At 41.8% G+C, this 21,977-nt stretch overlaps 1 protein-coding gene across 1 annotated transcript in view; it reads left to right on the top strand.

Annotated features, from left to right (window-relative positions):
• The first annotated feature begins 675 nt into the window (after window positions 1–675).
• Window positions 676–21,977, top strand: part of LOC119931648 (piezo-type mechanosensitive ion channel component 2-like) — a 71,503-nt gene continuing 50,201 nt past the window's right edge. Inside the window, exons 1-18 of the mRNA XM_038750477.1 lie at window positions 676–751; window positions 1,474–1,516; window positions 3,644–3,818; window positions 4,336–4,516; window positions 6,294–6,507; window positions 6,966–7,128; window positions 8,233–8,328; window positions 10,327–10,453; window positions 10,679–10,794; window positions 13,108–13,371; window positions 14,269–14,371; window positions 15,431–15,612; window positions 17,009–17,157; window positions 18,106–18,279; window positions 19,633–19,671; window positions 20,371–20,403; window positions 20,900–21,009; window positions 21,769–21,929. Coding sequence (XP_038606405.1) covers window positions 676–751; window positions 1,474–1,516; window positions 3,644–3,818; window positions 4,336–4,516; window positions 6,294–6,507; window positions 6,966–7,128; window positions 8,233–8,328; window positions 10,327–10,453; window positions 10,679–10,794; window positions 13,108–13,371; window positions 14,269–14,371; window positions 15,431–15,612; window positions 17,009–17,157; window positions 18,106–18,279; window positions 19,633–19,671; window positions 20,371–20,403; window positions 20,900–21,009; window positions 21,769–21,929 — 2,406 coding nt within the window. The remainder of the gene's footprint in view (window positions 752–1,473; window positions 1,517–3,643; window positions 3,819–4,335; window positions 4,517–6,293; window positions 6,508–6,965; window positions 7,129–8,232; window positions 8,329–10,326; window positions 10,454–10,678; window positions 10,795–13,107; window positions 13,372–14,268; window positions 14,372–15,430; window positions 15,613–17,008; window positions 17,158–18,105; window positions 18,280–19,632; window positions 19,672–20,370; window positions 20,404–20,899; window positions 21,010–21,768; window positions 21,930–21,977) is intronic.

The following is a 21,977-nucleotide window of genomic DNA, read 5'->3' as shown; positions in this document are numbered from 1 at the left end:
AATTCCAGTGTATGATCAGAGATGATGTGGTGCCATTATTGTGCCTCTGTAAAATGGGGATTAAGACTGTGAGCCCCACTTGGGATGACCTGATGACCTTGTATCTACCCCAGTGCTTACCAATGCTTGGCACCCAGTAAGCGCTTAACAAATATCATCATCATCATCATTATTGCGTGGCTCTTATCCTTCCCCTCTCCCCATCCACAGTATCTTATCCCATGGCCACTCCTGACATGGCACCTCCCTTTTCATGACAGATTCTCATAAGAAGAACCAAACAGTGTTGACTGTGTGTGGTGGTAGCAGGGACTCTTCTCCTTCAGTGCCCAAAAAGTAGGAAATCTCTGGCAAAACTGTTGGAAGAAGGGCTTTTGCAAGAGAGAACTTGATAGCCATCAATCTGGAAGCAGTTGTGGCTATCATGGCTTCTTCTTCTAGTAGTCCTTCCACACCACTTACCCCAGGTAGACAGAACTTGGCCCTGTGTTCAGGAAAGAACTTTCCACGATCTAGAGTGATTGCTTTGAGGGGGTCTTCAAGGGTCATAACTTGTGCAAGAAAGATACCAATGTATGTGAGTCCAGTAAGGGCTGTTGTTGAGGTAGTGTCTCTGATGTTCTTTTCTGTCTCATGATTTCTTTTCCAGGATGCAGAAAGCACCTCCTTAGAGCCATGTGTTGTACCAGCTTTCTCTTCTTCCTGTCCCAAGTGTCATTTCAGATTGCTTTTCACTTTGTGCCACCTGATGGTAAAATATTTTTACTTTATAATCTGCAGCCAAAATTAGAGCTTAGGTCTAAATCAGATTTTAAGAGTAAAAGAAAGATTAAATCATTTTATTATCCTCTTCTGTACCAATTTTTTTAGGTTTTCCTAAATCTTTCTTGCTTTTCTTCTGATGCTGTGACACCTTATTTTAAGACCATTTGTTGTTTTCTATTGAGGCTTCCTGGTTTGTTCCGTGTTAACCCGGACAGTACCAGGAATGTAAGGGCAAAGGAGGGAGATTGGGAAGTGGGTTAAAGTGGGAAGGGAGCAAGAGAATACAGACCTCTGGGGAGCACTGCCCCCAGGGATGTAGCAGTGATTTCTCTGTCCCTCCCAGTACCTTTGTAATGAGATAGAATCACTGGGAGTTAGGAAGGAAATGGGCATCTTTGCCAGCTGACTAGATAGCCCCATGGAATGGAGAAATGTGTAGTGGGGTTGGGGTGGAGAGGAGATATTCTCTGAAGAGGTAGTCCTTAGTTTTGTTTGCTGGAATCCCCTCATTATGGATTATGATTCCCTTTCCACCTCAATATTTGCTTTGCTCACTGTTGGGGTGCACTCTCCACCTGGTGTATCCCCAAGTACATGAGGCCAGTGCAAGCAGGAAGAGACACCAGAAGTCTAGTAAGATGTATTGTTTCATTCTGACACTAGTTTCTTGGATACCAGAACCATGTTATCTTAACTCTTTTCTTTTAGACAGTGTTTGGGAGGATGTACTCCATCACTTTGGGATTGTAAGGTAAGATATGAGCTCACTGGCTGGCTCTGTCTGAGTAGGAGTATTAGCTTCAGGAATATTTTATGAATCCTTTGGTTTGTTCTCAATAACTGATTTTTTTTGTCCATATAGTGAGCATAGTGAATTTTTTCATCTAAAGTTGTGCAGGTAGTTGGTTCAAAAAGGGTTTGGATAAATTCAAAGTTCTATAATTAGTTATTAGAAAGTAAATTTTGGGATGCTAGAAGGTTTCCCTCTAACCTTAGTGCAGGTAACCAGGAAGGCAACCACCATACGGTATCCTTTGATGCCACTGTTGCAGAGAGAAAAGTGAACTGGATAGACCATTAGTCTGGTCTGGATGACTTTGCTTATAATAATAATAATGATGATGGTATTTGTTAAGCACTTACTATGTGCCAAGCGCTGGGGTAGATACAAGGTAATTAAGTTGTCCCACATGGGGCTCAAAGACTTAATCGCCATTTTACAGATGAAGTAACTGAGGCACAGAGAGGTTAAGTAACTCACCCAAGGTGTCACAGCTGCTAACTGGCAGAGCAGGAATTAGAACCCACGATCTCTGACTCCCAAGCCTGTGCTCTTTCCACTAAGCCATGCTGCTTACGTTCCTGGCCGAATGCCTTAGCTGTATCCGGGGTTAGGGAGAAAGTGCCATCCAGACAGATGGATACTCTGAGCCATTAGAGACAACATGAAGCAGTACTCACCCATATCTGCAGAGAAGGACATAGTCATCAGCACCTATTCTCATTCCGTCACTTTGCCACAGACCCATTGTCATTCAATCAGTATACCCGCAAACATCCAAAAACAGATAAGTTCAGCCATATGCTATGAATGCACACATGTACACACACACACACACACACACACACACACACACACACACACACGGTAAACATACATAGAAACATCTGCAACGGCACCTAAGGAGTGACAGGGTTGGTTGTTGGGTGGGACATCTGCTGCCACTGGGCTGCCCATAGCCACAAAAAGGGCAGGGAGGGAGGAGAGGACTTTGCTACCAATTGGGCACCAATCCCTGCCAGAGCTCTTCACAAGCTACTCCAAACACCAGGACCATCTCCTGAATTTACAGGTGTGTTAGGATATCTGTTTTATTGTACTCTCCCAAGTGCTTAGTACAGTGATCTGTACACAGTAAGCGCTCAATAAATACGATCGACTGACTATGATACTGATCATTGCAAGCCTAAAGAAATGGACTAAGATAAAGACAAATCTTTAGAATTTGAATTCTTAAGATGGTTTTCCTGAGACTTTAAAAAGCTTTTCTCATACTTAGATCCTTTTAGAGTGGGTTTGAGAAGAAGGGGCTAGATAATACACACTTGGTCATTATGAGAAGGAAAAAGATGAATTTTTTTTCCTATGCCCTTGAGTCTGTACTCTCTAATCACTTAAGTACTCCTCCTACCTCCACAGCACTTTTACATACCCTTATATTCTGTAGCTTCCCCTACCTGTAATATTAACGTATGTCTTCCTTGCTATATTGTAAGCTTCAACAGGGAAATACAGTTTTTCTGGGGAAAACTCGGAAAACTCAGTCCATAGTCAGAATGGTGAGAGCACAGTGCTGAGCATTTTGCTGGTGGGAATGCAGCCTGGTATTAATTTCACCTGTATTATGCCACAATATACTCCACAGTTGATAAAGTCAAATTTTCATTTTAAGAAATGTGAGTTCCCAGGTATTCCTGGAGGGAGAGTTCTCAATAATCCAAGTTAATGACATGGATGGAACATCTGCTCTGTTATCCAAGGATAATTATAATCCTCAAGATATCCAAAACCTCATTTTAGCTTTAACCCCTCTCCAGCCCTATATGGAACTAACCAAATGAACTGATTTGAGTTTCTGCTCTTATTTTCCCTTTTATGTCTGTGATGGTGTAGGTGAGAATGAGCAGTGGATTGGCCAAAAGGCAGGGAGCCAAGGGAGGGAGAAGGATAGATTAAAGAGGCATAGACCTAGAAAAGCCACTGTATTATTGGGATTAGGATATATTCAATTTAAATGTGCTAGGAAGTGGGTTTTTTCAGAAGAAGCCACCCTTTAAATAGGGCCAAGATCCTCAAAGTCTGTTTGCCGTTTTGCAGATTCAGTCAAGTGGATGCTGGAAATATTGCCCGCCTGTTGCTTCCTGATTTAGGGATGTGTGTTTTGAGTGTCATTGTTACCAAGCTGAGCTCAAATCAGACCACGTCCCCTGTTCACAAGTTACCATCCAACATCCAAGCGCAGGATGAGGAAGAAACTGCAATGGAAGAGGAGGTGGGGACAACTTTTTGCTCTCTTTCCTCATAGCACAGCACTGGTATATTGTATGGAATGAAGTCGGTTCCAAAAGTAGAGTTAAAAGGACTATGAAGCACGGTGGTAGTGGGGTGGAGGGTGGACGTGGAAACTTGGCAAAAGGCATTGGAGAGAGCTGCAGTGACAGTCGGGCTGTATAAAGGGAAACATCCCTGGGCTTCTTTAGGAATTCAGCATGACTCACATTATGAATTCTCAAGTGTTAGCCTGATTTTCTTATTCTCTCTTCAGGTCGTCCTCTGAGAAATGAAAAGACTAATGTTGATCATGGACTTGGGAGGAGGAAAATGGGAGTTTGGGAAGAACAATTGGTTAATATTAGTGAAGCAAAGAATATTTATTGCCAATAGGCCTCCATGTCTAAAAGCTACCTTTAACTTAAATGACGTGTTTACTGCATAACTCCCAAAGTGGAAAGGGGACCTTTTGTGACTTTTAAAAATTGAGAGCCTTTCATTGATGCCTGTTTCAACAGGATGGTTTGGAAGATGATGATATCAGTACATCATCGGAGGAAAGCATTTCTGAAGAAGATGGCAAGAAAATACAATTTCTTTACACAATGGTTAACCTCCTTGGAAGATTGAAAACTGTATTAGATAAGCTCATGACTACTGCTGGGAAGATTATGGTTACACTTCTCTTGGGCTTCTCAGGTAAAGAAAAAAATGAAGGAGACATGGAAGATGGAGTAATTAGGATAGGTTGATTGTCAAATAGCCAACAACCTGAACAAATAGAAGAGCAAGAAATTGCTGCATTTATGGTACAAGTCAAGAATAGAGGACACATGTATATATGGGCAGTAATTCCAAAATTTCCTTCCATAGACACATTTCTGGGAATGCAGAGTTAGCCAAATAGTAGAGCTGAAACTCCCAGGAATGATAAGAATAAGAATTATCCTAAATCCATGAGAGATAAGCCACAAAGATGCAATTAATGTTATTGTTAATATAACATTTGTTGAACACATTGTGTGCAAAGCACTGTAATAAGCACTGGTGAGAAGTATGAAGATATTCAGATAGAGTACCTGACTTAAAGGGGGATGTCAATCTAAAAAAGAAGTGGAAGTGAGGAGAGACCGGCTATGGACACAGGAAAAGAAATAACACGAGTGCTTCTAAAAATTAAAGTAACAACTTAGCCAATAGTAATAGATTTAAAAGCTGCAATACAGTTAAAGGAAGCTTAACACCAGTAGCCCAACAGGCCTAACCTTCCCAGTGGTTAAAGAATTGGAAGTGAATGCAGCTCCTGCCTGACTTAAACTGTATCTTCAAGCTTAAACTCAGGAGCGAGTCATATTTCCAGCAAGTGTTATTGATGAAGCCAGAGTAAGAAAAGGAAGGCACAGATATGATGGATTATAGATGGAACTCGTTCTAAACTGAGTTTACAAGTTTTCCAAAGTCTGTTTTTTCTTTTGCATGCTGTTCCTCAACCTGGAACTGAGGGGGGGCTCAGGTGAGCCAGATCACAGCTCTTCCTATCTTCAAAGCTCTCCCTCAAATTCTTCCCTGATTAATTCATTACACCTCAAGTTATCAACCCAATGGCCTTTGATATATTTTATTCCCATCCCTAGTATTATATGTAATTCAGCTATTTCATTGTGACCTATTTATACCATTACCTGGTATAACCTTGTTCTCCTTTCTGTTCCCACTTTTAGTAAAAAAAAAAAAAAATTCTGTCTTCTGTTAGATTTGTAAACTGCTTTGTGGGACATGTGGTGTATTTTTGTTGTACTCTCCCAAGAAAAAAGTGCAGTGTTTTGCACTGAGAAACTAAAAAATACCATTAACTAAAGTGCTAAAGACTCTCAGTACATAGTATCTTGCACCCCTTAAGTGCTTAATAAATATTTTGCCTACTACCTTACTATTGTGGCCACCTTGTGTAAGATATTGCAGGATCAGATTCATAAATTCATTCATTCAGTCGTATTTATTGAGTGCTTACTGTGTGCAGAGCACTGTACTAAGTGCTTGGGAAGTACAAGTTGGCAACATATAGAGACAGTCCCTACGCAACAACGGGCTCACAGTCTAGAAGGGGGAGACAGACAACAAAACAAGTAGACAGGTGTCAAAACAATCAGAATAAATAGAATCATAGCAATATGCACATCATTAGTAAAATAGAGTAGTAAATATGTTCAAGTAAAATAGAAAAAGTAATAAATATGTACAAATATATACTAGTGCTGTGGGGAGGGGAGGGGAATTGGGGCCATGGGGAGGGGAGGAGAGGAACTCCTTAAAGCAACTGAAGGTAGAAGTGTCTCTTCAAGTGCTGAATTTCCCAAGCAAAAAGAGGCACTTTGATATTCACTCTGTTCTCTGTAGTTTAGGCCAGCCTGCATCATGATCTGGGCTTTAATTTGCACTCTCAACAGCTTTTACCTGTTGTGTCTTCCCCCCTCAGGTGTAGTGTCCCCTTCTGTGACTTCAGCTGTGTATTTTTTGGCCTTCCTGGGCTTGTGTTCCTGGTGGTCCTGTCGACGAGATCTTAGCATCAATGCCTTCAGTAACCTGTGTGTCATGATGGCCATTTTTACAGCTGGCCACTTTGGTATCCTCTATATGTACCAGCTGCCGTACTTTCAAGTCCTGGTCCCTCCGGATGACATTTATGCAAGGTAAAGGCAAAGCAGTTAAAGGAGAAGGGTAGAACTGCTATCAAAATGTAAGCAGGTCCAGAGATCAAGAAGCATGTCACAGGATGACAGAGAGTTGGCAAAAGCCTTGTTAGTTTCAGGTCAGGTCTATATTCTAAAGGCTGAAATGTGAAATTGCAGATGTGCTGCCACAGATCTATTTAAAAAGATCTTACTCTTATGATCTGACATCATTACACCTGATCTGAAAAAGGCCCAGAACTTACTTTGCATTCCTGTACCTTTTACAATTATTCCGTTTGCTATCACCCAATAGACCCAAGTGAGAGTTAGAAATCTAATGTTAAGAAACAACTCAATGTTTCTCCTATGCAAAAGTCAAAAAGAATCACAATCAACATGTGGGTCTAATAAGATTAATCTGCAGTGTTTGTGGCAATGATGCAGTGTTTCACAAGCACTTTCTCTATTTCTTTCAGACTTCTGGGAATGACTGCTTTGATTAAGACCAACATGACTGAGTCCTGGAAACTCGAATTCCATTCTGGATTAAAATGGCCAGTGTTTGTAAATCCTTTCATTCTGCTTTTTTCCTACTACACCATAGTCACACTACTACACCAGTGGGCCAGGAGTCCTAAGGTAATTTGCAGATAGATTATAAAACCATATTTCAGAAATGGGTTTCACAAAGACATCTAATCTATCCATCTGATTCTAGCCAGTCTTGTCTAGACCGATTGGTTTTTTGTCCTACTTTAAAAAATACCCATCAAAGAATACTCTAAAGCCCTCTTTGGAAATTCATTCCAATACCCAAACAAATCCTTCTGTTCAGGATAGGCCCATTTCCTCTCTATGAAATTTACAAAATGGAAAACTATGTTTATAATGATGTGTATTAAGCACTTACTATGTGCAAAGCGCTGTTCTATGCGCTGGGGAGCATACAAGATGATCAGGTTGTCCCACAGGGGGCTCACAGTCTTCATCCCCATTTTACAGATGAGGTAACTGAGGCCCAGAGAAGGGAAGTGACTTGCCCAAAGTCACACAGCTAACAACTGGCAGACCCGGGATTTGAACCCATGACCTCTGACTCCAAAGCCCATGCCCTTTCCACTGAGCCACACTGCTTCTCTATGTTGTGTTTGCCATATGCAATTTATCTTAGAATCTGTAAAGAGTTTTGTAAATGTGATTTGGTGTTAAGTAGCATATTATTTTACTTTGCAAGCTAGAAAACCTAGGATAAGAGAGGTTAAGACACTTTCACAGAATTACTCAGTAAGTCATTGGCAGGCCTAATCAATCATATTTATTAGCTGCTTACACGTATCCAAGAAGCCTTCCCTGATTAAGCCCTCCTCTCCTCTTCTCCTACTCCCTTCTGCATTGTCCTGACTTGCTCCCTTCTGTCATCCTCCCTCCCATACCCACAGCACATGTATATATAAATTATTTATTTATGTATATTAGTATCTGTCTCCCCCTCTAGACCATGAGCTTGTTGTGGGCAGGAAATGTGTCTGTTGTATTGTATTCTCCCAAGTGCTTAGTATAGTGCTTTGCACACAGTAAGCACTCAATGAATGAATGAAAGTGTGCAGAGCACTGAACTAAGCATGTGGGAGAATACGATATAACAGTTGGTAGAGAAATTCCCTGCCCACAGTGAAATTACGGTCTAAGTATTGTAGTGCTTGGAGTTTTGGGGTTTTTTAAACATATTTTCTTCTATAATAGGATTTGATGGAAGAGATTACTCCAGAGACACCAACTGGACCCAGTGAAATGGAGCTGGATTGCAGACTGTGGTCAGGGAACAGTGAGACGGATAAGGTGAGAACCACTGCATATGCCATTATCTCTGTTTAGCAAGTAAAGGGAGGTGGTAAGGTATGTTTGAGTGGACCTCAATAGCTGTTGTTAAAAACAAATCCAGGACAAAATGCTGAGCCAAAATGGGTGAATGGCAGGAATTCTGGGAGAGTTAATGTCAGAGGGAGTGGGGTGAGAAGCTTTCTTCTTGTCTGAAGATGAGTATCCTTTCCCCAAAGTGTTTGGCTGTGGCCAGAGCACGAGGAGACCTCCTCCCTTATGTCATCTCGGCACAGTGGCAGAGGATGACAGAAGCATCACTACCACTTCCAGCCCAATAGGGACAGGAAAGTATTAGGGGGTATCATGGGATCCTTTCCCTAAATGAGGATGAGCTGGTTTGGTTTGACTAGGCCACACTCTCTCTTGCCATTGGGCTCTATGTTGTACCACACAAGCATCCATCACCTGTTAATTGCCTGTGAAGTTTTGTTGCCATACAAACAAGGTATCACTGTAGCCCAAGAACATTTCAGCATTGCCAAGATCCGCCCTTTCCTCTCCATCCAAACTGCTACCCTGCTCATTCAAACTCTCATCCTATCCCGTCTGGACTACTGCACTAGCCTTCTCTCTGATCTCCCATCCTCGTGTCTCTCTCCACTTCAATCCATACTTCATGCTGCTGCCCGGATTATCTTTGTCCAGAAACGCTCTGGACATATTACTCCCCTCCTCAAAAACCTCCAATGGCTACCGATCAATCTGCGCATCAGGCAGAAACTCCTCACCCTGGGCTTCAAGGCTGTCCATCACCTCGCCCCCTCCTACCTCACCTCCCTTCTCTCCTTCTACTGCCCAGCCCGCACCCTCCGCTCCTCCACCACTAATCTCCTCACTGTACCTCGCTCTCGCCTGTCCCGCCATCGACCCCCGGCCCACGTCATCCCCTGGGCCTGGAATGCCCTCCCTCTGCCCATCCGCCAAGCTAGCTCTCTTCCTCCCTTCAAGGCCCTACTGAGAGCTCACCTCCTCCAGGAGGCCTTCCCAGACTGAGCCCCTTCTTTCCTCTCCCCCTCGTCCCCCTCTCCATCCCCCGTCTTACCTCCTTCCCTTCCCCACAGCACCTGTATATATGTATATATGGTTGTACATATTTATTACTCTATTTATTTATTTATTTATTTTACTTGTACATTTCTATCCTACTTATTTTATTTTGTTGGTATGTTTGGTTCTGTTCTCTGTCTCCCCCTTTTAGACTGTGAGCCCACTGTTGGGTAGGGACTGTCTCTATGTGATGCCAATTTGTACTTCCCAAGCGCTTAGTACAGTGCTCTGCACATAGTAAGCGCTCAATAAATACGATTGATTGATTGATTGATTGATTCAGCTGTATTGAGGTAGCAATTCTCCACCAAGTCAAGTGAGCTTGCAATTGAATGAATGGGGGGGACAGCAAAATGGGTTATCTTTTTGTTCTGGCTGAAAGCAACACAGAATCGGATCAGGAGAAAAGAAATCTCCTTCCCCTCCATTCCCACCCAATCTGTTCCTCCTTCCCCCCAAGCAGAGAACGCGGCCTGAAAATTTCTGATTTGAAAGTGGCCCTGCAGAGGGAGAATGAGGGCAAGGAGAGGTAACGATGGAACTGTCTTCTCTATGTTAGGTGGGGATTACTGATCCTGGGCTATGTCACCAATTAGAGCGTGGTGTATCTCCAGATTTTCTGTACTGTGGTCCATCAGAACCAGGGATGCACCTGTCCATTGAAAGAAGCAGTTTAAAAACCTCCTCTTTCCTGCCTTAGAGGCCCTGGAAATGGGCATCTCTGAAAATTAACTTTTATGAATTTTACTAACCTTGAGGAAGTTCCAAGAGCCATACACCAAATTACTTATGAAAGGATGTAACAAGACATAAAATAATAGCTAGGCTTTAGGCAGTTTCTTTTTTCTATCTCTAGGGGTCTATTTTGCCCATCCAAAATGCTCAACTAAATCTCCTTCCTTTTTTCAGTTGACTTGTTTTTCAGGTGGAAGCTGGCAGGAACTGCCTCTTCTGCAGTGTGACAGCTACAAGCTTCCAAGCTGTGGCATTGATTCTCCTATCATTATTCCTGCAGATGACAGCCCAATTTTATCAGGTAAGGGTCTCAGTGGCTTATTACCTGAAGCTGTCCAAAGCTTAAATAAAAAAATACCCATTGAAGCATCAAATATTCCAAAAAGCATTTGGGACCAAGAGCAATGAAACAGTAAATCCTCAAAGGAAAAAGACATCTAATAGTAATTTCTAACCTCCACAATTTTTAATAATTTTCAATACTTTCTGTAATATTCATGAATTGCTGAAATAACATTGCTTGCAGGAGATGGCATCGTTTCTGACACCACAGAGGCTGATGGGAGTGAGCTGAGTATTGTTGCAGTCCTGACAAAGCTCATTTTAAGTCAGAATTATGCCAGTGTCCTGATCATCATGATGGTAAGAGCCAGGCTTCAGAGAGTTACTAGTTTTTGCCTTTCTTTCTCTATTTCCATCCATGGGGAAATTTGCTTCCCATAGTATCACTGGGAGTTTGCTGACCATAAAGTTTATTCATCAGTGGGAGGATAGAGCCCATCCTAGGTTATAAACAAGGTTTCTGCTGTTTCCTTGATACCTTAATCAGTGGTATCTAGTGAGTGCTCACTCTCTCTGCAGGACACGGTACTAAGTGTTTGGGAAAGTACAATACGATAGAGTTGGTATGCATGATCCCCACCCTCAAGAAGCTTGCAGTCTAAAATGAGAGGCAGAAATGAAATTACAGCAATGGAAAAGAGTATCGTATAAGGTATATATGTAAGTGCTGTGGAGCTGGGGTGAGAAGCAAAGTGCCTCCCCACAGCACTTGGGTATATTTGTACATATCTATTTTATTAATGATGTGCATATAGCTGTAATTCCATTTATTCTGATGGTATTGACACCTGTTTACTTGTCTGTCTCCCCCTTGTAGACTTTGAGCCCGTTGTTGGGTAGGAACCATCTCTATATGTTGCTGATGTGTACTTTCCAAGCGCTTAGTACAGTTCTCTGCACACAGTAAGCGCTTAAATGTGAATGAATGAATGAATGCACAGCCAAGTGCATAGTCTACATGGTGGGGAGTGGGGAAATGAGGGCTTAATCTGAGAAGGCCCCTTGGAGATGTGATTTTTTCGGTTGGTTTTGGTGGTGGGAAGAGAGGTGGACTGTCAGATATGAAGCGGAAGGGCGTTACAGGCCTGAAGGAGGATGTTGACAAGAGGTTGGAAGCAGGATAGATGAGATGGAAATACAATGAATAGGTTGGTATTAAAGGAGGTGGATTGAGTTGTAGTAGATCAGTAAGGTTAGATAGGAGGGAGAGAGCTGATTGAGTGCATATTCTCCAGTCATTGCATTTGTCAAGATTCCATTAACGGTAACAGGGGTTCAGTTTGTGTGTGTGTTGGGGATGGTGGTTAAGGGGTGGGACTATTTTTCAGAAATTTGATCACATTTGGTGAGATCATGGTAGGGCCTTTAAGAGGCTAGGGACAGTAGGGCGCACCACCTTTCACAACAAAACACCCTTCCTTCCAATATTTTCAGTCACTTAATCAGTGGTTATTATTATTATTATTGATGGGGATCTAAGTTCATTTATTTATATTAATGTCTGTCTCCCCCTCTAGACTGTAAGCTTATTGTGGGTAGGGAATGTGTCCATTATGTTGTTGTTTTGTCCTCTTCCAAGTGCTTAGTACAATGCCCTGCACACAGTAAGCACTCAATAAATGATTGTACCGGTGATGCAGAAAGACGATTGAATGGGGAAGAGGGCTTGTTACATCCCAGTAGAGTCAATTAGGGACAAGGGGGTTCGTGACTCAGCTTTACAAATGGAATAAATCATGTTATTCAGTATCATGGTAAGAAAACACTTAACATACAGAAAAACATCAAGTGCAATGGATCCAGCTTCTGTTAAGTCCTCAACCCAGGGGCCCTGAGATCTCTGACACTGTTTAATCCCTCAACCCAGGGGCATTGAGAATTTTCTACCATTGGATAATCAGTCCCATTCGGTGTTCAAGTCCTTAATGGACTGGACCAACACGGGCGTCCCCCGGCCAAGAGGTCCCTTGAGCCCAGGATGTCCCCGCCTTCCCTTCGGAGGACAGTGAGCAGCCAAGTATGGGCTAAGACCAACGTGTGCATTCCTGGAGGATGGTCCTCTCTTCCCCGAGCTGTCTCAGTTGTCCTTTCGGATAACGGCAGGGAGCAGCGACAGGCATTTCCCCCCAGTCCTTATATTATGCTTGTTTACCGTCACATAGAGCTGCTTCTGCATAAATGGCCCCAATCTACCAATTACAGTCCCGTTGTCTTCTGCTCTTAGAGGACATCTAGCCTGGAACCCTGAGGGTGTGTCAACATTTAAGTCTTCACTCAGAGCCAATAGGTCTGGCTCACCTCCGATCACAGGAAGCGATATACTAATGGGCATTAAATTTTAACACGGCATTTATGTGAGGGGCAAACTGCACACTTCAGGGCTTAATCGGGGAAGGTTGGAGGAGGTATGATTTTAATAAGGCTTTGAAGGTAGGAAGAATGGTGGTCTGTTTTATACAGAGGGAGCGGGAGCTCCAGTCCAGGGGGAAGACATGGTCTAAGGGTTGGCGGCAAGATAGGCAAGGTAGAGCAATCTAATAGTCCTCTAATTTAGGCCAACTATGAAAATGTCCATTGTTTTTTTCTTATGTACTTTTTTGGTATTCCTCATAGGTGTGGAGCATCACCTACATTAGCTGGCTGACATTCATCCTTTTGATATGGTCGTGTGTTATCTGGATGGTGAGGGACCGACACCACTATGCCCTACTCAGCTCTCCTTTCCTTGCTGTGTATGCAAATGTACTGGTCATTCTCAATTTCCTTGTGGGTCTAAATGTTTCCCAGGAAGAACTATTTCCAGGGGTTTCCACCTCTGTCCTTACCGATTTTGACTTAAAGCCCTACCCGTCTCCATGCATCCATATCATCATTAAGGTAAGGACACACTGGGTATTTTTCCTTCATTTTCAAAGTACAGATTATGGAATGTGTGGTTGGAGTGAGGGAGAAAGGTGAGGTAGAGAACACCACTGGTCAGGGTGAGCTAGAAAGAGGGGAAAAAGAGTCATCAACTTAGCAATAGTTAATGGAGAATTCCAGTCACACCAAGAAGATATAGACATTTGGGATCTGTCATAACTGAATAGAGGAGCACGGGCCTGGGGTTCAGAGGACCTAGGTTCTAATTCTGGCTCTGCCATTCACCTGCTGTTGTGACTTTGGGCAAGTCACTTAGAGAAGCAGCATGGCATAGTAGATAGAGCATAGGCCTGGGAATCAGAAGGTCATGGTTTCTAATCCGGCTCTGCTCCTTGTCTGCTGTGTGACCTTGGGCAAATCACTTCACTTCTCTGGGCCTCATTTACCTCATCTGTAAAATGGGGATTAAGACTGTGAGCCCCATGTGCCTGGCACATAGTGCTTAACATACCACAATTATTATCTAGTGCTTAGAACAGTGCTTGGCACACAGTAAGCACTTAACAAATACCATTGTTATTATTATTATTATTATTATTATTTACTTCTTTGTGCCTCAATTACCCCATCTGTAAAATGGGGATTGACTGAGCGTCCCATGTGGGATAGGAGCTGTGTCCATTTTAATTGCCTTGTATCCACCGCAGTGCTTAGTACAGTGCCTGGCACATAGTAAGAACTTAACAAATACCATAAAAATGATTTTCACTGTTATATGACTACAAATATGAATATATAACCAATTTAAAGAAAGACATCTGTATTTCATGGAATGAATGAAATGAATGAATGAAATGAGCAAGTGATGGAATTATATGAGACAACTTAAGCTTTCATTTATTTTCATTTCAGATCTTTTATGCATTCTCATTTTGGCTACTGCTGAGAGAGTATGTGACAGAGAGGCAGTCACAGAAGGAGGAAGTTCTGAAAGAAGTTACTGTGGCTGAATCTGGTGAGAAACGTAATAGAGCCTTTGCTTCAGGACTGAGGTTATCTAGATTAAGGAAGTGGCAAATTCACTTCCGTGCAATAAAAGGGTGGGAAATAGGTCCTGAGCAGAACATTAAAGGTTAAGGGGCAACTTGAAATTCAAGTATATAAAGAGGTTTTTAAAAGGAGTGACAGAAGACCAAACTTGCAGGAAACTGGTTTAAATGGCAACACTGAGGATGTAATTAGGCTTAAAGAAGAATTTCCTAGTGGAAAGAGCTTGGCCTTGAGAGTCAATCCCAACATTGCCATTGACCTGCCTTGTGGCCTGGGGCCAGTCACCTAACCTCTCTTGACCTCAGTTTCCTCATCTATATAATGGGAATACAGAAAGCCTGCCCCCAGTCCCTGAATTTATGAACCCCATATGTGCGAGGGACTGTGTCTGATATGATTATCTTGCATCTGTCCCAGCACGTAGCACTGTGCTTGGTGCAAAGTATATATTTAAAATACACCATACAGAATACCTAATTTGTAATTTGTATAATATATGTACAAATTACCTAATTTATATAATACGTAATAATTAATGTGATTAAAAGGCTGAAATAAGCCACTGAGGGAGGTTGTAGAGTCATCTTTTTACAACTTTAAAAAAAGAGTAGACTAAAGTCTGAACTGGATGGTTTAGTCATTCATCTGCCTAGAGGTTAGAAAGTAGGCCAAATGAAGGTGTTTTTATCTTTATGAATCTATGATCGAGTCTCTTCAGGCATGGCCCTATCTCTAGTCACTAAACTCTTCTCTCATACATTCCCTGTCCAGGCCTCTAAAAGGATATGGGGGAAAAGTTGTTGGATGAAAGTAGAATTCCTACTAAATCCTGCCTAGAATCACTCTAGTTCTGAGAAAATCTATCATCATCTCAGAGGTTACACAATAGGAACAAGGCTGCTAAAATTCAGTGTGTTAGAAACATGATCTCTAAAGACTTATTTTTTAAGTACATGTGGAAAGCACAGAGAACCATGAGATTATATTTGTCAGATCTGATTAATTTCCTTTTTTCTTCTCACAGGACAGGAGAAGCAAACCAGTGCCTTGTTTGATATCTTTGGCTCTTTCATTAAAGGAATGTTAGTTAAATATTGGATCTATTTATGTTGTGGCATGTTTTTTATAGTCAGCTTTGTTGGAAAGGTGGTTATTTATAAGATTTTCTACATCATGCTTTTTCTCAGTTGGGTGGCCTTGTACCAGGTAAGCTGTGTATTACCCTTTCTTTCCCTCTCTCCACATTTTCTACATCTCCACCTTACCTCATCTCTTCGCTTCTGGCTCCACACCTTTCTGTCTCTGTTCCCTTTTGGGCCCTCCTTTGGGGTAATTTGGGGTCCCCTTAGCAGCAGCAGGGATATTTGACACCCAGGGTTGCTATCTGCACTCCTTCCAGTTGTGAGGGAAGGTATTTTTCAACCTACCTGGAGCACTTCCAGGACAGCAAACCCCCTAGGATTGGTTGTTTTTGATTTTGGGTGGAGAGAAAGGGTGGACCAGAGGTTGAAAAGTCTCTGATGTGCTTTTTTTTTTTAATGGTATTTGTTAACACTTACTATGTGCCTGGCACTGTTCTAAGCGCTGGGGTAGATACAAGCTAATCAGGTTGGACACAGTCCCTGTCCCACCTGGGTTCACAGCTTTAATCCCCATTTTGCAGATGAGGTAACAGGCTCAGAGAAGTAAAGTGACTTGCCCAAGGTCACACAGCAGACAAGTGGCAGAGCAGGGATTAGAACCCTGGTCCAGAATCCGGGTGCTGGCGTAACAAATAGTCTGGCTGCATGCAGAGCCCCTTCCCAGCATGACAAACTGGGGGGGGTGTGGGGGGTGTGCGGGGTGTGGGTGTGGGTGTGTGGGGGGGGGTGGGGGTGTACACACATGTGAATTTGTGTGAGTGTGTTTTTCTCACCCCACCTCAGCACATCTGTCTCCTTTGCCTGTGCTTCTGTATCTGCAGCCCTCTCTCTCTTCCTCAAAGTCTTTTCCATCTCCTTCTTTGGATCTGTCAATGCTTTTTTCACTCTTTCTCCCTTCCCTAACCCCATTGCCCGTGCTTGTCCCATTAGCCCTGCATCCAGAAGCTGCTCTCTTCCACTTTAGAGTGGAGAAAACTTCTGGTCCCCTTCCTGCTCTCTGTTTCCCTTGCCCTATTGGGGCCTGTGATTCTGAACTGGCTGACACTATACCAAAATTATATGCTGTCATATAATCCAGGGCAGTTTTTTGGGAATCAGAATGCCTGCTCCTTGAGGTCATGCTTCTGTTCTACCCAGTGACCAAGATCTTTACCTAAGAAAGTCTCCTGTAGATGTTGGCTCCACCAACAGCATCATTATTCTGGGGACTTTTTTTGGCTCCCAGTGTTCAAACAATTTGCACCAGTTTCACAGCAGCATTCCCCGGCAATAGACAGAAGGGGAAAAAAAATCAATTTTAGGTCAGGTTTTGAAACCAATCCAACATAGAAATGCACATAATGCTTTCTTAACTTTGCAGAACTTTCGACGGTCCTAATACCATATTTTGCAAATACTGTAACTTGTTTTCAATTTAACAAACTGAAGTTCACTTAATCAGGGAATGTGTTTGATTGCAGATCCATTATGACTTCTGGAGAAGGATCCTGAAGTATTTTTGGATTACAGTTGTGTCTTATTCAATGGTGGTCCTTATTGCCATTTACGGCTACCAATTTAAAACCATTTCTGAGTTTTTCCTTCATACGCTGGGATTCTCAGGAGAGAAGTAAGAGCTCTTATGGCTTTTTTGTGTTCTGCTGCATTTATCTTGTGTTTTACAGATGCTGGGGATATTTGTATTAATGTATTGCAGAAGAGAGTTTTGGGTGTGCATTAGAATTCAACATGATTTTTCCCTATTCAGTTTAAGATGCTAAGCTGATAGAAGACCAAACAATGACTTATTTGGTGGGATCCATTTGGCATAAATTCAGAATAAATACCCATGCCAGTCATATTTTGGTTCTTGGCACTATTGGGCCTTTCCATCAACAGAACAAAATGACTTTACATCATGTTGCAAATGACATTCCAATTGAAGGCTATGAATTTGGAGGTTTCTGTGTTTCTTCCTTAGGGATTTACACAGGACAGCAGCCAATGGCTTTCTCAGCTGTCTTTCCTGCTGTTTTATTTATTTGCATGACATTGTTCCAAGGTCACACAATGAAAACTAATAATGCATCTCCTGCAAAGTCAACCTGCGGCTGCAGATCACTGCTGTTTAGTGCCCAGATAACATTTGGGTAGTAAACTCTGATCTTACAAGGATTTCCCAGTTGTGGATCACTCTGCCTTCACATATAAACTCAGCTTCCTAAACTCAGGAAAGCACTCTATAGGAACGCATCTGAACACCAAGTCTTTGTGTGTTTCAGCAGCCATCTGTAAAACAAGTGAGTTGAAATTCCCATATTTTGAAGGGAGAGAAAGCCACTTAGGAATAGAGTGTTACAAAGATGTTTGAAACACATGTGAATCATGATGGCTTCTAGTTTGACTCCTTTATCCTACACAAATCCATAGAAATGAACTAAAACCTTCAAAGTATGGGGAAATTAAGTATACTGATGAAGGTGGGCAACAGGGGCTTCAAAATGGCTGTTAATTTTATTCTGTGGTAAGGAGAACTGACTGTGAACCCAAGCCTAAACAGTACCCTTTTCCTTGGCAGATTAAGAGATGTGGGACTGGAGCAGTTTAAAACAGTGGAATTGTTTCCTAAGATTTTGCTTCCTTCAGCTTTTCTCCTGGTGTGCATCCTTCAACTTCATTATTTTAATGAGAGTTTTCTGAAAATCACTGACCTGAATAATGTTCCAGTGAAGCAGCAAGGCTTATCTACCAGGTATAGCCACCATGAGAAAAACGTTTGGGAGATAGTCAGGAATAGGCTAGGGTTGTGGGGCTTTGTGGGTGTGTTGTTCTTTTTTCCACTTTTGCTTTTTCAAACACTGTATTCTAAAGTAACCCCTGAATTGTCTTTGTCCTTTGTCTTGAAGTAGTTAAAGTATGAGGCTTGTGTGTGTTAATCTGTTGTAAAAATTGCAGCAAATTCAGGAACATATCCAGTCTACCAACTTTTTTATGCCTTCATTAGATGGATATTCATTTCTGTACCACAAGCTTACTTTCCCAAATTAGTATTTTTCTAGTTTTATTTCAACAAATAGAGTTTGGCTTCAGAATAAGCACTTAGCAGATTCAGGACTGGAGGAACTAGGCTCTCAAGGATTTCAGTAGTCTTACTTCTCCCAAATTAAGGGGATTCAGCTGTGAAGACTGATGCGAAAGCCTTTCGTTTCCAAACAAGTCAGTAACGTACCTGAGGGTTTTTTAAAAAAGGGTACCTATCAACATACTAAATTTCTTAATACAAAAATTTGGAGTGTGAGAAATGTAGTTTTCTTTCTATCTTGAGGAAATGTTTTGTTAAGCTACTTATAGCAAGACCATTCATATTGTTGTGCTCAGACAATTTGATTTTACTTTAAAAAAATTTAGTGTTTTCTTTCTGTTTTAGATTGTCATGTTTTTCTTGTTTCCATCCAAAATAAAGATTAACTTAGAACAGTGGGAACATTTCTGTGCCATCTTTAGTTTGAGAATAATTACTGTGTTCTAGTAAAGAACTATCATTGATATAAAAGTAAAGAATACATAATGTGCTTCCTCTAGTGCATTGTAAACTCAGGTACCACCTGAGATTTCAAGCAGTTATATACTGGGTGATATCAAGTGCCTCCTGAAAAACACTGAAAGAGGACATGGGTAATTTAGAACCTTTTTAGTGTGACCTTGGGCAAGTAATTTCACTTCTCTAGGCCTTAATTACCTAATCTGTAAAATTGGAATTGAGACTGTGAGCCCCATATGGGACAGGGCCTGTATCCACCCCAGTGCTTAGCATAGTGCTTGGCACTTAGTAAGTGCTTAACAAATACCACAGTTGTTGTTGTTGTTCTTCTCCCTTCTTCTCCCTTCTTCTCCCTTCTTCTCCCTTCTTCTCCCTTCTTCTCCCTTCTTCTTCTCCCTTCTCCCTTCTTCCTTCCTCCTCCTCTTCCTCCTCCTCCTCCTCCTCCTCCTCCTTCTTCTCCTTCCCCCCTTCCTTCCCCCCTTCTTCCCCCCTCTCCTTTTCCACCCATAGTGAACTATTATGAAGGCAGATGCATGCCTCAAAATGCCTTTATTTTTTCCACAGCAAGAAGACTGAAAGTGATGTGAATCTTCTGGTAGAAAGGTAAATTCATTTTTTCTCTAATTATCTCTTTCAAAAGTTTTTGTTTGGCTACTCTATCAGGCCCTGGTTTAATTTCAATTTTTCATTGAGGCTTCTGGCAAATTTCTTGAAGGGGATTTAAGGGAGGAAGCAAAAGAGGGTTTCAGAGTAGAGGACATAATCTCAATTCATTTCTCTTCCCGTCTCTATTTGAGTGCTTCATGAGCTTCAGTTAGTTTTTCCTCATTTGTTTTTTTTCCCTTCTCTCCATACCTCGCTCTTGTCCCTCCTGTTTCCGACCACTTGCTCACACCCTACCTCCTGACTCACACTCTCTCCCCCTTCACATCCAGGAGATAGATCACTATTCTCCCCACTTCAAAGCCCTTCATATCCCCTTCTAGAAAGTATTCCCTGACTAATCTCTCATCTCCCAATCCTATTACCCTTTTACTGCACCACCTGTGCACTTCAGTGGTTACCCTCTAAGCACTTAGCTACTCACCCTCTCAACCACCACAGCAGTTATATACTTACCTTTGTCATCTCTCCCCTATCTGTAACTTATTTTATTGTCTATTACCCCCTTTTCTCCCTTACATGGACCATGTCTACATACTCTGTTGTGCTCTCCCAAGCACTTTAGCTTGATACAGCATTTTTAACACAGTAAGTGTTCGATGAATACTACTGGCTGATTATTTTTTTTCTCTATTTTAGGTTTAAAGCAGCTATTCAGAAGCTTCAGGATAGGTGAGATCAAAATAATTGAGAGTGTATTTTTCTTTCCTATTTTTGGAGACAGCCTGGTGCGTAAAATATATATGCGTAGTGCTTAATAATAATGTAAGTCGGAGCAAGTCACACCGACTTTAATTCCAGTAAGAGTATCACCATTCTATCAGTGAAGAGTAACTTATTTAGTTAGAAGCAGCATTTGCAGGTGTGGGAGTCAGAAGGTCATGGGTTCTAATCCCAGCTCTGCCACTTGTATGTTGTGTGACCTTGGGGAAGTCACTTCACTTGTCTGTGCCTTAATTACCTCATCTGTAAAATGAGGATTGCAACTGTGTGCCCCATATAGGACAGAGACTGTCCAAACCGATTTGCTTATATCCACCCCCAGCACTTAGTACAGTGCCTGGCACATAGTAAGCGCTTAACAAATACCAGAATTAGTAGTAGTAGTGATTTGGTATAAAAATTTTCATTTTCCTACATTCTAAGTCTATTGTGCTGTCTTCCATAGTTTAATATCTAGTAGGATTCAAAACACTCCAGAAAATCTAAGTGATATTGTGATGGATGAAAACCCCAAAGAGGAGAAAAGTGAGCAACAAGATCAGAAAGAACATACGGGTGAGAATTGATCTTATTGCACATTTGATCTGGATCTCTGCTGTCTATGATTCAAAGCTTACACTGGGTCACTGTTCAAGACTCACGAAGAGTTGATTTCTCTTGGTGAGGACTTTATGAAGAATGACAAACTTAACAGTAATACACCTAACTCTGCTAGAGCACGTGCTTTTATTACACAATTTGGATATAATGCGTGTGATTAGTTGTAATAATGCCGCACTTCCCTGCCTCTACCTCAACCTTACTGTACTGTTCCAATCAGAACTCTGTGTTTTCTTTGTCTTTGTGATTTCATAAGTTGGCATTGTACAGTGCAGTACAACAGTGAGCGGCACTGATGCAAAGCATTCTGAAAGTAGCAGACCTGACAATAGTATAACTTATTATATGGAAAATTTTCAGGTGTCTTCAAACCATCGATCCCCTAACCCATTAAATCCCATTGAATAAATGGTTACTATAATGTGATTATCCCCCGCCCCGAATCCAATCCCTGAGGTATAGGAGAACTCCTTGTAGCTAGCTGCCTCTATTCAAGGATAACTTCAGTAACTGTGAAATGTGTTGTGAGGGTAGTGGAAAAGACTTAAAGTAGGATCTCATAGGCCTGCAGATCCAAGAGCCACTTTTGATATGAAAAGGGGCTTGGAAATACCCAGAAGGGGATTGGAGTTCTTGTTTAATTTCTCTTCTCATTTTTGGCTAAAGCTAAATGCTTCTTCATCCCAATTACAAATAGATTTCTGTTCTCTTCAGCTAAAGAAAGCTATTGGCTATCAGTGATTGACAAGCTGGCTGCTATGATTTTGAAGTTTCTGGAACTAGTTAACAGGACTCAGGTATTACTATGGAGACTCCTAGAGCTGCACATCATTAAAATAGTCTCCACTGTCATCATCTGGATCACCCTTCAAGAGGTGAGTGTTCATGAACAAACCCCAGTGAGAGAAAATTGAAAACAATTA

Source organism: Tachyglossus aculeatus, chromosome 8, assembly GCF_015852505.1.
Source record: "Tachyglossus aculeatus isolate mTacAcu1 chromosome 8, mTacAcu1.pri, whole genome shotgun sequence".
In the NCBI taxonomy this organism is placed as follows: domain Eukaryota; kingdom Metazoa; phylum Chordata; class Mammalia; order Monotremata; family Tachyglossidae; genus Tachyglossus; species Tachyglossus aculeatus.
Note: the sequence above shows the minus strand (reverse complement) of the source record. Positions and strands in the feature narration are given on the sequence as shown.